At 40.0% G+C, this 16321-nt stretch overlaps 1 protein-coding gene across 1 annotated transcript in view; it reads right to left on the reverse strand.

The window, feature by feature from the left end:
* Positions 1-16321, reverse strand: part of LOC137295550 (CXXC-type zinc finger protein 1-like) — a 51389-nt gene that overhangs the window by 21426 nt on the left and 13642 nt on the right. Inside the window, exons 4-8 of the mRNA XM_067826938.1 lie at positions 8489-8613; positions 7903-7992; positions 5979-6047; positions 5630-5721; positions 3720-3789 (exon numbers count right to left, since the gene is read on the reverse strand). Coding sequence (XP_067683039.1) covers positions 3720-3789; positions 5630-5721; positions 5979-6047; positions 7903-7992; positions 8489-8613 — 446 coding nt within the window. The remainder of the gene's footprint in view (positions 1-3719; positions 3790-5629; positions 5722-5978; positions 6048-7902; positions 7993-8488; positions 8614-16321) is intronic.

Raw genomic sequence — 16321 nt, forward strand, 5'->3', positions numbered from 1 at the left:
TATCAAATGGTTTCGAGTTGTGCTCTGGAAATGAAGCCTATCACTCCATTTTGAGACTAAGTCAGAATTGTTTCCATGGAAACCAGGAAAAAATAATAAAAATGCCAAAATATTGTAAATAGAAAAAGGCACCACTTTGTGGTCTGCTGTAAGATATTGAATAGTTTTCGAGTTGTGCTCCGGAAACGAAGCTCATCCCTCAATTTTGAGATTAAGTCAGAATCGTTTCCATGGAAACTGTGAAAATAATAAATCACAAAAACTTGTAAATAGCAAAAGGCACCACTTTAGGGTCTCCCCTACATATCTGCCAAGTTTTGCAGAAAGATATTTAGAGGTTTTTGAGTTGTTCTCTGGAAATGTAGCCCATCCCTCCATTTTGAGACTAAGTTCGAAACGTTTCTATGGAAACCCAGAAAATTATAAACAAAAACAACCTGTAAAAAGCAAAAGGCACCACTTTGGGATCTGCCACATATATCTAACAACTTTTGCTGACAGATATTACAAATTGTTTGAGATTTGCTCCAGAAACGAAACACACCTCTCACTTTTGAGACAAAGTCCAAATCGTTTCTATGGAAACTGAGAAAATAATAAATCACAAAAACCTGTAAATAGCAAAAGGCACCACTTGGGGGTCTGCCACATATATCTACCAAGTTTTGCAGAAAAATATTGAACGGTTTTTGAATTCTGCTCTGGAAACGAAATAATTATGGACGGATGGACGGACGGACAGACGAGGTCACATCCACTGAGTCATAAGCTATACAAACCACATAACACCAACACAAGCCATAGTCTCGTGTCGTAGGCAGTTGGAATGTTTTTATGCCATACTGAGCTATATTCCAGCTTTATGACAGCAGCCTGTAACTGATCTCGGGACCAGACTATACAGTGATCAATAACATACACAACAGAGATACCGTGATACACTCATGGTGTTACCCACGTCAGCAAGCCTGACCACCCAATACCATGTACCAGAATAGGTAAGCAGATTGCTAACCTCCTTCAGTCAGACAATTGCAGTCTAAAGCAAATTCTTATTGAATACACAGTGGTTGAGTGCAATCACAATGAACTGCATCCAACATTACCTTGAAGTGCTTGAGCACTCACTCTGTGGTTGAATTTCACAGTAATTTTCAGTGATAGCATTAATACTATTACTCACAAAGCTACTGCTATTTTAGACCACAATTCAATATCAATCAGCTAGTTCAGGTAATGCATGAACGATCCAGTGATCGGACCAGGTCATGGTGACCGAGTCAGAACAGATGAGGATCAGATAATGGACAGCATGTGTAACTCATACCAGAATGCAGTCAGCAGAGCCATTCATGAGAGGAACACGTTTGGTTTGGGAACCAGACCAATATTCTGTCGCTGGCTAGTGAGTTTATTCAATTGTTTCTATTTATCCATCAGGATAAATGGGTACCTGTAAGGATAAGTAATGGGACACTTTAACTTTTTAGTGCCTCTTGGCAGGGTTATCCGGAGTAATAAAGGTTCCATATCACCATTTTGCACTTCTTCATTGCACGGAGAAGGTGTGTTTATTATGCCTCAATTATTTCTAACAAGCACCTATTTTCTCTCTACATTCAAATGGATCTTGGACTGTGTACTTTGTCATTAGCTTCTTTTCTTCATCACCCCAAACACTCTAATTACTCGACTTACTTACTCGACCTACTTTCTGCCATGTGTGATGACCATGTCCCAGCTAACATAAAACGAATTATTTCATTGGCTGTGAAATAGTATTAGTGGGGTCTGAATGAAGCTGACTGGCAGAGAGCAAATACATACAAACACTGTATTGTCAAGTGTACAGAAAAGTTCAAGCATGAGTTTAATCAAAGTCAAGTTAAAAAGAATTGTAAGAATTTTAGGGAATGTGAGGTCCCAATATAATACAGCTCCAGGGCCTGATTCTCTCGTGGACATAGGTGATGTTTCTCTGTGGTTCTGCAAAGGTCGCATACTACTTCTAGACACGAAAGGAGACTTGATTGATCCTTAAAAAGTTCCACCTATCACATGTCTGAATACACAATACAAAATATCCATAGGGTGTTTGACAACCTCGTGTCATCTTACTGTTCTTCCAGTGACATAATTTACCAAAAGCAGAAGGTAAAAAAGGCAAGAAAGGGATGTTTGGGGTGCAGTTATCAACTTCTTGTCCAGAAAATCCATTTTGGAAGAAGCTAAAACATATCACCACAATCTTTCCAAGTGCTGCATTGACTACAAAAAAAAACTCTGTCCCTAATAAATGGATTCTGAAGTCTCTTCATCGTACTGACCTCCCTGAGCGACTACTTGATTTACTCAAGTGTACAATCAGTTGCTCGTCAACTCAATTTGAGATGTACTCACAAGGGCAGGTGCAGGCATCGAAATCTATTTCAATCAGAAAGGAAATATTTCAGGGGCATTTTTTGGTCTGTCTTGAAATCCTTTGAGCTTTCTGCTCAATAAAAAGGAGGGTTACAATCCAGGACCTCCTCCCCCAAATCGCTTACTCATCTCCTTTACATGGATGACATTGAGCTCCTTGCCAAAGGAGATACGAAATTGAAAGAGCAGGTTAAAAATGTATAGTTACTTGTTCTAGCCATTACTTCTTTGTATACAAATATGAGGTTGTATTGAATACACTATAAGGCATATATATGATGTGTTTTATGATTATAGGTCAATGAATACCAATATTTATTCATCAACATGATGTTTACAAATCAAGGAATTAAAATAAGAAATATATCAAGCAATTGCTTAGGTTTACAGTAATATGTTTTGTAAAGTGAAAAAGCAATACAAAGTAAATATGCTGCTTAAGCTTGATGACAGAACCAAAAAGGGTCTGGCCAAATCACACAAGAAATACACCTGCATGGCTTGTATACATTCCATGTTGCATCTATCATTTTGATAAATAAGAGAATACTTCCAAATTAATAAAACATGAGTGAATCATGACAGGACTAGTATAAATCCAAAGTGGATGGAAATGCTTTGCATTGAGCCTATCTGTTCTGGTTTGAGACTAAACAAATAATAAAAAAATCTGATCCAATGGAATGGTAAGTCAACAGTGCACTGGGGAGCAATTAGCTCCTTATCCAGAAATGAGGGTAACTTCTAACTCAACAATCATGCTAAATTTCGCACTTAAGGAGCATTACTATCTCAGTCTTTGTAACACAACAGCTGCAAGTCAAGGAATAAAAGGGCTCCGTTGGACTGACTGGAAATATTATAATGGTATGGCAAACGTGAAAAAATATACATTTCAGCAATTTAAAACAAACGGGGCTACCACATCTCTAAGATAGTTACGTCAAGATAACAGCTGTCAAGAAATAATAACTGTAAGCAAATCAAGGTTATTTGTTTACCATCCTTATCTTTGTCAAAGGTTTCAGAAGCTTCCTGCAAAACCTTCAAACCAGTATTTATGCAATATGTTAGCTTCTACAATATTTCAAACCTATGCTCAGATCCTACGCTATCAATGTCACAATATATTCACGACAACACAGCACTACCTGGCTTGTTTATTATGTCGAGATGCTTAAAATTTGACACAGCTTAAATGCATCTTTACCATTCTACTCATACTTTTTTCCATTAAAGTAGCATTTGAAATAAATTGTTTAGGGGAGGTGAGCTTGCTATGAATAGTCTTTTCCTACCTTTGGTGCTCTGATTCTGTTTTCAGCTTCAAAGTCACAGCTGTCATCTAGGTCGTCTTCATCCTGTCTCCTGAAAACAAAACAATGCTCCCCTTAATTCTAACATAATCACTGTCACAACACACCACAGAACATCTCAGTCTCTGTCCCCACGTACACCAACTGTCAAAACACACCACAACTCACCACCCCTTTGTCCCCATGTACACAGAACAACTCACCCTCTGTCTCCATGTACATCAACTGACAGAACACACCACAGAACACCTCACCCTCTGTCCCCATGTACACAGAACAACTCACCCTCTGTCCCCATGTACACAGAACAACTCACCCTCTGTCCCCATGTACACAGAACAACTCACCCTCTGTCCCCATGTACACAGAACAACCCACCCTCTGTCCCCATGTACACAGAACACCTCACCCTCTGTCCCCATGTACACAGAACAACTCATCCTATGTACACAGAACAACTCATCCTCTGTCCCCATGTACACAGAACAACTCATACGCTGTCCCCATGTACACAGAACAACTCACCCTCTGTCCCCATGTACACAGAACAACTCATACGCTGTCCCCATGTACACAGAACAACCCACCCTCTGTCCCCATGTACACAGAACAACCCACCCTCTGTCCCCATGTACACAGAACAACCCACCCTCTGTCCCTATGTACACAGAACACCCCACCCTCTGTCCCCATGTACACAGAACAACTCACCCTCTGTCCCCATGTACACAGAACACCTCACCCTCTGTCCCCATGTACACAGAACAACCCTCCCTCTGTCCCTATGTACACAGAACAACTCATACGCTGTCCCCATGTACACAGAACAACTCATCCTCTGTCCCCATGTACACAGAACAACCTTATACGCTGTCCCCATGTACACAGAACACCCCACCCTCTGTCCCCATGTACACAGAACAACTCATCCTCTGTCCCCATGTACACAGAACAACTCATACGCTGTCCCCATGTACACAGAACAACTCACCCTCTGTCCCCATGTACACAGAACAACTCATCCTCTGTCCCCATGTACACAGAACAACTCATCCTCTGTCCCCATGTACACAGAACAACTCATACGCTGTCCCCATGTACACAGAACAACTCACCCTCTGTCCCCATGTACACAGAACAACTCATCCTCTGTCCCCATGTACACAGAACAACCCACCCTCTGTCCCCATGTACACAGAACAACCCACCCTCTGTCCCTATGTACACAGAACACCCCACCCTCTGTCCCCATGTACACAGAACAACTCATCCTCTGTCCCCATGTACACAGAACAACTCACCCTTTGTCCCCATGTACACAGAACAACCCACCCTCTGTCCCCATGTACACAGAACAACCCACCCTCTGTCCCCATGTACACAGAACAACCCACCCTCTGTCCCCATGTACACAGAACAACTCATCCTCTGTCCCATTGTACACAGAACAACTCACTCTCTGTCCCCATGTACACTGAACAACTCACACTGTCCCCCTGAGAACAGAACAGTTCACCCTCTGTCCCCATGTACACCAACTGTCAGGACACACCATATAACAAAACACATACTCTGTCCCCATGTACACAGAACAACTTACCCTCTGTCCCCATGTACACCAACTGTCAGGACACACCATATAACAAAACACATACTCTGTCCCCATGTACACAGAACAACTCACCCTCTGTCCCCATGTACACCAACTGTCAGGACACACCATATAACAAAACGCACTCTGTCCCTGTGTACACCAATTGTCTCTGTTAAACTGGCAACCAGAATGATGTCACATCAACTAACATATACATTAGTAAATATTTGACTTAACAATTTTACTCTGGTTGCTGCTGACTGACCACTGATTACCAAGCTAACCAATGACAACTCACTCTCCAAAAGGGATGTATTCTGATTCTGTGACGTTGATCTCGGTGTTGGATGAGTTTTTCCTCTGCCACTGCTTACTTGTCAATGACAGTCCCTGCACAAATATCACACAAATACTCTACTGCACATTTTCTCATTTATAATAAATTTATTCAGACATAGCACTTTCAAAATCATCAAATTACATGTACAGTTAAAAACTAAATATTAAATTTGGAAACAAATCACGACATGAAAGTCAGCTTGTGTTTACACAGCTTGTGTCAGCATTTTCATTTCTTTTTTTAGGATTTCACAATCACAGTCATGCATATGTATAAACAAATTATTTTAACTTTCCAACATACTCACAAAATTTGCACACTGTCTCAAGCGACACTTTTGCCTGATTTTGTTTGGGCCACCAAATTTTTTCATATCCTGAGATACAATGAAAGAAAATGAACATTAACACATCATTCCATCCAAGTCTGTATGAAGGGTGATGAGTACAAGGTAGATCCTATTGTGTCGTCAGAAGTGTTGGTACCAACCTTAAGGGTAAGGTGATTGTAACTCCTATACCTCTACATAGACTTATAATTATCGTGGTACGAAGTTTGTTATGTACAACGGCACCCTGATGGGGAAGATAACACGCTAAGAACAAATCAGGTTCTACATGAATAAAATAACGAATAAATGAATAGTTAACACTCATGTGTATCAACTTACGGGCAATGACAAACACCATAGTTCACTATTAAAATACATGGTCGAAATATGCTGCATACTGTACAAAGAAAATAAAATTATTGTAACAATGTCAAAATACCCATATGCATCGAAGTCTGAAAAAGCTGGGTTTTCCCAATTATGTCACATGTATTTTCCAGTCACAGACAACAACATGGATAAGCCGAAAAGGGTAAACGTAAAGAATTCATGAATTTTTATAGGAAAATGAAATTCCCTGTTATATGTTTGTAGTGTATGAGACTACAATGAGAAATGAATGGGGTATAAATGTGTCATTTCTCCTTAATAATAAATAACTTTCAATATAAAATCCACAGTGTACCTACAGACGAAACTGGAAATTAGATATTTAAATATAACTGTGGATGGCATAAAATTAACCATTACAACTCAGACAGTCAATCCTTCCTTTTATATATCTTTATTTGATAAGATTGTAAATATGGGTGACGATGCCTGGAGAGAGCTAAATCCTAAAACACAAAAATATACAAGGTGGAAAAAGAATTCTTGCCAATAAGCTAAATCAGATTTCTTCTTAGTAACCCAAAACCTCTTTAACCTACGCAGTGATATATCTAACTATACCTAGTTATAAAAGTGACCATTCTTCTGTAACTCTATCTCGATCTACTCAAAAGAATAAGGAAAAAGGATGCAGTTATTGGAGTTGAACACATCATTATTGAGACAAGAGGAATTTATACCACTTGTATTTGACTTACTCAAAGAAACCAAACGTGAATACTCAGACCCTACATATTCACTTGAAGAATTAACCAGATTAATGATGAGCACTTCCGTTTGACTAGAGGTATTCTTGGAAACATTTTAAAGATCACATATACTTCAGGGGGTGCAAATACATAAATCACTCATCGGCATTGTTATAAATGAAACCTCACGATTAAATCTACTCATTTAGATCTTTAATTACCTTAAGTCAACCTCTTTGACAACAGTGCACAATTCTCAACTGCGAATGAAATTTCAACCAATCAGAGCGGCGCGTCTCCATGACATAATTTGAGGCATAGACATGAGGGCTTATGCAGAATTCATCTGTGGTTTAAACCTACACCTTATTTGTCATCATTCACTTACAGTCCGTTTGATTCCATTTGAGACCGATGAATTGCTCACTAACACAAAATCTAATAGTTGCAACAAAACCAAATTTTGTACAGCCACATGAAATCGACAGACCAACTCTGATGATGTGTCTCATAATTCGGGACACCCAAATAATTAATGTGTGTGTGCTTGCGTGCGTGCATGCGTGCGTGCGTGCGTGCATGTGCATACAAAGTAAGGGGACAGTCTGACAGTCTGTGCATTAGGCCACTTGTCCAAAGAAACAAGTCCAGCAAAGTTCTGTTTGGTTTTCTGAGCTTAGCACTAACACTAACATCTAAGAACTGATATCAAGTTGGGTTAATACACTCAAACTTTACCCCTGCTCTAGGGTTCACAACACAACTGTCACGTGTAAACATACTGCATTTGGGTATTTCAAAACAGAAGCTTCATAGCTCACCTTACAGAAATCACATCTTCCACAATCCTCCTTCCTGTGGCAGGATGCACACTCACCACAACGACGTGTTGACTTCTTCTGCTTCTTTTGCTGGAATACAGAGTTAACCTCCATTACTGGATGGAACAAGGAAATAAAAGCACTTGCATTTGCCATGATGCTGTGATGGTGGAACTCCAAGGATGTTCAAGAAATACATGTGAACATAGCAATTACTCAGCAGATATTCAGAATGAGTGTAACAAAACAAGTGAAATGCTTTCATAATCTATTCAGTCTTCACCAATAGTTTTTTATGCTGTTATGCAAGCAGTGTTTCAAGATACCATGTTGAACAAGAATGTGTACATTTCAAACAATGTCTAACGTCAGACAACAAATGAGTTGCTTTTGAGATGAGACTGATATTCGACTGACAAAGAAAGAAAAAAATGCTGATAAAACAATCATTCCAGCAGTTTCAAGTCAGCTATTTTGGCTGTCATGCAAAAGTAATTACTTTTGATATCATCTCCTTTGACAACAACAAATTTAACAGATGGTCAAACATTTATGCTGAGAATCGAAGAGTGTTTTCGGTATTTACCTTATCTCTAAGTTTGCTACTTGCATATTCTGTAAGGTAGTATTTTTCTGCATCACTGGACTCACTCTTCAACTTCTCCTTTGGCTTCTTTGGTTTGTACACAACTTCCAGTGTATTGTTGACATCTAATTTCAGAAAAGCAGTTGACATAAGATAAATATTCTAGGAATTTATCATCAAAGGTACTACAGAAGGCAGGAAGATAAAAGTACTGTTGTTTAATGCAACTGATTTTTCATTTCAGCAAATCAAATTCTCCATTATTTCAATTTTGAAGATACTGTTGTTATCTAAGACATATCACACTAACACAATATCTTAACTAAGTCTTTAATTAGAGGGTTTGAACATTCTTCTCTCCTTCGTCTTCTTAGAAGCAGCCATCTCAAAATCAAACTTGTCAATTGTGGACCCCTGTAGTTTTATCGACACGAGTGTGTTTAATATGACAGATGGCAGTCTATTTCAGTCACAGTCACAATCTGCTGTGTGCAGTGGCATGATGACGGCAATCCTTGCCAATCCTTCAACTCATCATAAAAAAGTTGCTGGACAAACAGCAGGCAGACAGAACCACCTATCATGTCCACTCTTACTTCAGAGGCAAACAAGAAGTTGCGACTCAACCCGAGTTCATCAAAGAGTCTACTGACACCTCTTTGCATGAAGTACGAAAATCCCTGGAACGCTACATGCACATGGGCCATGAGTCATGGACATGATCGACACGGTTTATCTGGACATAGCGAACTATGTGGCATTCAAAGGAGGATCGTACTTAGACTTGCCACCGTACTACAAGAAAAAGCATGCCATGGTCAACATCCAAGCCAAAGGCGACGATTGTATGAAGGTAGCCATCAGATTCACATTGTTTCCGTCCGACTTTTGAGCTATCCTGAAGACAACAGGTTTAACTAGGACGGCATAGATGAACCCACTCCCATCCCACCATGTCACTACATGTGGATAAAAAGTTTCAGCAGACTTTTGTACGACCAGTTGAAACACACAAGAAATCAAAATTTTTGCAAACGGTATCTGCACGGCTTTAGTCGAACCGACCTGCTTGAGTCGTTTCAGGAGGATTGTCGAGGCATGGGACAGACAGCTGTCATAATTGACATGCCTGATGACAGGGTCTTGAAATTCGCCAACCACAAGCATCAAATGTCTGTGCCGTATGTCATCTACGCCAACTTCAAAGCACTCATCAAAAATGTTGACATCGTCACTCCATCATCAGACAGGAAACGAAAACTCCCCTGGTGTACCAAGGTCCCAACATGGTTGAAAACTTTGTCACAACACGAAGAGAAAAACATCATGAAACAAGAGTCATCAGACAATGACATATTCCCCCGTCCCCCACATATTTGAAAGGACAAATCATCTGACAGTTTTCTTACATTGAGTTTGAGTCGTTTCCATAGAATTCATGAAAGATATACATGCCATATATGTGTAAACTGCAAAAGGCATCACTTCAAGATCTGTCTCATATATCTGCCAAGATCTGTTGTAAGATATCAAATGGTTTTCGAGTTGTGCCCTGGAAAGAAAGCCTATCCCTCCATTTTGAGACTAAGTCAGAATTGTTTCCATTGAAAACAAGCAAAAAAAAATGCCAAAACATTGTATCTGCCAAGTTTACGCACGGACAGACAGACGAGGCGTCGACTATATCCCCTTGGATTAGATGCCCGGGGAACAAAAATTGGGCACCATGAAAAAATTGTGCAAAAATTATCCCCATGCACATGACCAAGTACGACCATTGAACTCACAAGAAAGCTGAGAATTTCCATGTGTGTGACGTCCCCAAGAATGGAGATGTTGTGAGAGATCACTGCCATGTCACCGGTAAACACGGAGGCACCTGAAGCTCAAAATCAATTCCTAGACCATACAAATCCCTGTTGTGTTTCACAACCTTCCCAGTTATCATTCTCACTTGATCATGCAGGCCACTGCAAAGGTTGACGGCAAAATAACATGTTTCCCTAACAATATGGAAAAATACATCTCATTCTCCTTGGACAGACAGAAATTCATCAACAGCGTTCTATTCCTGCAGTCGTCTCTAGACCAGATCCTCCTATCTATGTGACGAAAATGCATTGTTTGAGGGTGCATATGTAGCTTGATATCTGTATTGCAATCAAATGCAGTTATATATACTGGCCAAACAAAGTTCCTGTGCATAGATATAAAGTTGTGTTATTTTTTACGAAATGTTTATTGAAAAATGCATTTCATCAAAATGTGTTGTGATTTTATCTGACAACACGAAAATTAAAGTTTGATGGTCCTCCATTGATAATGGAAAATGACATTGAAGGTCAACTGACATGCGGTTCGATTGCATGTGAGAGTCCATGGACGTTGGCTGGATGGTGAGGCTGATGTCGTAGTCGATGGTCCATCTCGTCCCAAACATGTTCAATAGGGGCCAAATCTGGGGAGTTAGCAGGCCAGGGAAGCAGGTTGATATTGTTCTGTTGCATGAAATTAACAATAATTCACGCAGTATGAGGACGCGCATTATCCTGTTGGAACAACAACTTTGGCCCTTGACGTTGGAGAAACGGGAGAACAACAGGCTGAAGAATCTGGTCTTGATACCCAACTGCATTCAAATTCCCCTGAACAATGACAAGTTGCAAACGAGCATAAGTAGTCAAACATCCCCGTACCATTACTGACCCGCTCCCCAGAACGTTTCCTCTGTGTCACACTGATGTCAGTGTAGCCTTCACCCCTACGTCCATACACGAGTTGGCATCCATCAGATCTTGACAGATTGAATCGGCTTTCGTCACTAAAAATTACAGATCTCCATCATCAAAGAGGGTGGTGAATGTGTTGGCGACACCACAACAGTTGAGCCGCAAGGTGACGTTGAGAGAGAATTGGTTGGATTGCTGGACGTCATGCGCATACCCCATGTTCTCGAAGATGGTTTCTGACGGTCTGGTCACTGATGCGACGGTGGTTAAACAATGTGCGGTTTCTGCTGCTGTTTGACGTCGTAACATGTGGCTGTCCGGATCGAAGGCGGTCTCTGACATCATTATGCTGTCTTTGACGTTGGACTAATGCAATGATGGTGTTCCTATTGGCATTGAAAATGTCTGGCTACTTCATGTTGACTTAAGCCGGCCGCACGCATCCCTAAAGCCTGGTGTCTCTGGTTTGACATCAATCGCGGCATATCTGTATGAGTTTTTCCGCAGTTTAAAGTGTTTTTCCGGATGTCCCAGAGTTGGGCAACAACTTCATAACGTCACCTTACATGTACCAGTGGTGTGTGATTCATGAGACACACAATGTGCTTAAATACTGACGACCACCATGCTCTGCACGTGCGTTGCATGGTAAACTTGGGTTGAAGTCAATCTGTTGGCTGACTCTGAACTTCTTTCAGGTTCTAATCCAAAAAAGTACCCAGCTTTTAATTTTTTTAATATTTCAAATTTTCATGTGCACAGGAACTTTGTTTGGCCAGTATATATGAACAAAATGAGGTACTATCAGTTTTGACAGCAGCCGATAGCAGAATACATGCACAGCCGCAATCCGAAACTCATCATAATGCAGTGGAATAATTTCGACTGTATCCATCAAAAACTGATACAAGTCGAGTAACCATTTCCAGAAAAACACTTTACAACAAAATGGTGGACAAAACCAAGCAAGTGATAAGGTGAATCGTTTCTTTTGTATATTTCGGGTTGAAGTTTGACATTTATACTTAAAACCCACAACCATCATGTATGTGCCCCCAAATTTGTCATTTGATGTGTAATATGTTTTTTTTCATCCAGTTAGCGTAAACAAATGGGTAGGCTTTGGCCTCATCAACAAGTTCTACCTCAAGTTAGATTACACAGTTGTATCTGAAAGAAGCGTTGAAAGTTAATAGAGGTGGGCTTGATACCTCCAAATCGTACATTGGTTCACTAATTTTTTTTCAGTTGTAGTTGTATTCAAATAGTAGTGAGCATGTTTTCTAGAGGACAGCTGCGTCACATGAAATTACGGTGATTATTGGGAATGTTTTACGATGGTTTGCAGCTGACAGCTTGATAAAATGATATGTTATTAATTTTACATTTGAATTACTTAGGAGGTGTGCATGATGATCAGTTGTGCAAACACGTAACTTATGTTATAGGCAGTCAGGGGCACCTTGCATAAATTAGAATATATGATGATCATACATTTGATATCTCATTGTTGATTAATATGTTAATATGCTACATCGTCATTGTATGTCAAGTCTGCATGAACCACAAAGTCAAGGAAAGCAAATCGCCTAATAAGAGCTGGATTTTCTGTTGCCCACTGTGATGAACATATGTCAAAATGTTGTATCAGCAAAGTATTTACATATACACTTTCATAACTTGTAAATATGTTGGACCCACTTTGGATGATGTGATATTGTCTCTTAGGTAAACAGAAAACAACCAACACATTTATCTACTAATTATCATTGGACAGAGAATGTCATATTCAGATTTGTTGATGAATAAAACACTTGAACTTCATATATTGCTGTAAGTATATTTTTATTACAAGTTAAATAAAAGCAGCATTAAAATACAAATCATTGCAGATTCTTGTTACTTATCTTTGGCACTGTTACATAGCTAACCTTTTTGGCCAAGCTTTCTTCCTACTACTATGCACAAGTATTTTCCAAAATCAACAAGAACTTACAATCTCAACACCAGAAAGACAAATTTGAGGAAATTCTATCATTCTGTTTTTGTTTAACAGCTGAGGAAAGTCTTTGTAGAACGTAACCACTACCCGCCTGAAACAGTCAACCGAACCATTGAAGCCACACTGTCAAGCCCTACCAAAAGACTTAAACCAGAATTAGCCCCTATCAAGATATCCATTCCCTATGTTGGACAAATATCGCATCAGATCAGCCGGCTCTTGAAACAACAAGCTAACATTGACACAACCTTCTCAGCGTCCCCCAGCCTCAACAACCTCCTCCATGCTAACAGAAGAAAACAACCCACAGTCAACAACAACAACCTGAAATGTGTCATATATAAAATAAACTGTGATTGTGGACAAAGCTACATTGGTGAAACATCACGACCCATCAAAACCCGAGTCAAAGAACATTGCACCTCTGTTACTAATTCGGACAGCAAATCAGCCATCTCGGACCACATCAAAGAAAACCTTAATCATCAAACAGAATGGTCTGACATCACAATCCTAGCCAACAACCAAACAGTCTTCACCAAATGCAAGTTCACCAAAGCCATTCACATCAAACGCCACAAGCCCACCATCAACCGTGACCAAGGATATTTCATTCTATCTGCTTATGATGCACGCCTTTACCAAGCCCAATCAATTGTATAAACATCTCATCCTCCATTGTAATTCCTTCATTGTAACGTCCGTTATTTGTACATGTCTGGCTTCTCTTCACTATCCTTTGTGTACTAACTGGCTTCTCCGGTTTTCTGCTTCTCTGGTTGTCAATTGCGTTAACTTTGTATACTATGTTATCTCATTGTTTATATATATATATATATATACATGTTCTGGATTTCATGCATCATTCCTGCTTGACAACAGCACAAGAATCTGTATCGAAATGTCACAATCACACAATAAAGAAGTTGTTATCCATAACAATTTGTTGTATTTGTACACCTCAACTTCTAAAATGCCACTCAAACAAGGAGCCTTTGGTGTTGACAATGTTCCCTCAAGTGCATTCTGTAAAGATGGTTTATTTGAATGCTTGTGCTCAGTCTCTGATGTATCAAACAATATTTCATCTATCATGGAAACGTTGACCTCTGTCAACAAGATTCTGTCCAAGACTTTGGTAGAGACTCCATGTGTAATCTCTGTCGATGGACTTTCGGGAACAGAAGGGAGGTCACATCTGTCAGACATTTTGCCCCCACCCCACCATTCACCAGATCTGAGCACACTCGGCGACAGTGTATTTGCCAAAACAAACACAAGCTAGTCTGGTAAGGGTATCTGTTAAATAGAGTAATATAGGTTCAATCACATCCTGACATGAACAAAATGTATACTGTCTGCACCCACTTCCAGTTCTAAAATGAATACATGACAAACACTTGGCAAAATACTACTGTGGTATAGCCAACGTATCCGATCAGTGAAAGTACTCAAATCGTGAGCAAGCGTGCCTGCTCCGCATCCACAAAATTTTGTGTTCAGTAATTGACTCCGTCCAACCCCAAATACCATATTCACTCAAGTCTCACTTTGCTCACTACTGAATCCCCTCCCGATGAATTTTCCATGTAAGAATATCTCTCAAAGAGGAGGAGGTTGGCAGTCTCATTCTGTTGATCTGAGCTTGAAATTTCTGTTTGATTGCATACAAAAACACAGATAATGGTCACAATATATATTATTTGATGAAAATGAAATATTGCTATTAAAGAGGGTAATAATTTGCATTCAATGCAGGCTACCTTCTTAATCAGAATTACATTCTTTGGAGCTAAGCGTTGATTGAAACACTTACCCTTTTTTCTCTTCTCTATTGGCAGTCACTTTTTTAGCACTGTCACAACAAAAAGTGTTGGCATTGTTTGGTGACATGCAGAACTTATCTGAGATAACCAAATGTTTTCGGCTGCCGATGCTTTAGGTTCCAAAAGTGGCTGTATAGTGCTTCCAATGCCAACCTCGGTTATAATGATAGATACTGCATTAACAACACATTGAATGCTATTCCTTCGCATGTGGAAGCTAAACACACGATATAGTTTACTTTACATCCAGCAATGCTTCTTTTTAGTTAAATAGGTAGGAGGGCCTGTAGACGGTCTTGTGAAAGCCGATGACTTCAACATCACCAATCAATACACTGACGCCAAGACTTGACCTCTGTTGCTGAGGAAGGGAGTTCCCTACCCCTACAAATACATGGACCAGGTTCGGAGAGATGCGATTGCCTCACATCAACCGCTTTCACCGCAACTGGACCGACTCGGCTGACATAGACTTACGAAAGCCGGCCACCAACAAACTCATGAACAACTCGGTGTTCAGCAAGATGATGGATAATTTGAGAAAACATGTTAACGCGTAGATTGTCAGATCAAGCGAGGAAGAAAAACTTGAAACTGACAGCCAGCCCCATGTTCAACCGAAGCAAGATATTTGATGGCAGCGCTGAACAAAAGCCACATCAAATTCAACAGGCCCATTTACATGGGGATGAGCATCCTTAACTTGTCCAAACACTTGATGTATGATTTCTACAACAATGTGTTTAATGCTAAGTGCTGTAAATGGACACAGATTTCCTCCTGATGGAAATTCACACTGAGGATGTGTACGAGGACATGAAAAACATACATCTGTGCAACACCACCGACTACTCCAAAGACCACCCGATGCCCGACACTGCAAACAAAAAAGTGCTCAGCAAGATGAAGCATGAATGCGCAGAGACGCCATTCACTGAGTACGTCGATTTGAGACCCAAAATATACTTCATCAAGAAAGCAGACGACAACGAAATCGGAGAGGCATGAAAAAAAAACACTTGTGGTGAGAAAGCACACCAAACACGCCAGGAAGCCCTGTTCAAGAATTAAACTTTTAACACAAATGAACATGCTGAGAAGCAACGGACACAAGATATACGAAGTGAGAATCAACAAGATGTCGCTCTTTTCCATGGACACAAAACAATAGATCGTCATCGACAGAGTCGCCACTTACACTTATGGGTATGTGCGGGTTCTACTGAAAAACTGAAATCACTACATACGTCCAAGCTGATCTCCTGTTTCAACCTCA

Source organism: Haliotis asinina, chromosome 9 (assembly GCF_037392515.1).
Source record: "Haliotis asinina isolate JCU_RB_2024 chromosome 9, JCU_Hal_asi_v2, whole genome shotgun sequence".
NCBI lineage: Eukaryota > Metazoa > Mollusca > Gastropoda > Lepetellida > Haliotidae > Haliotis > Haliotis asinina.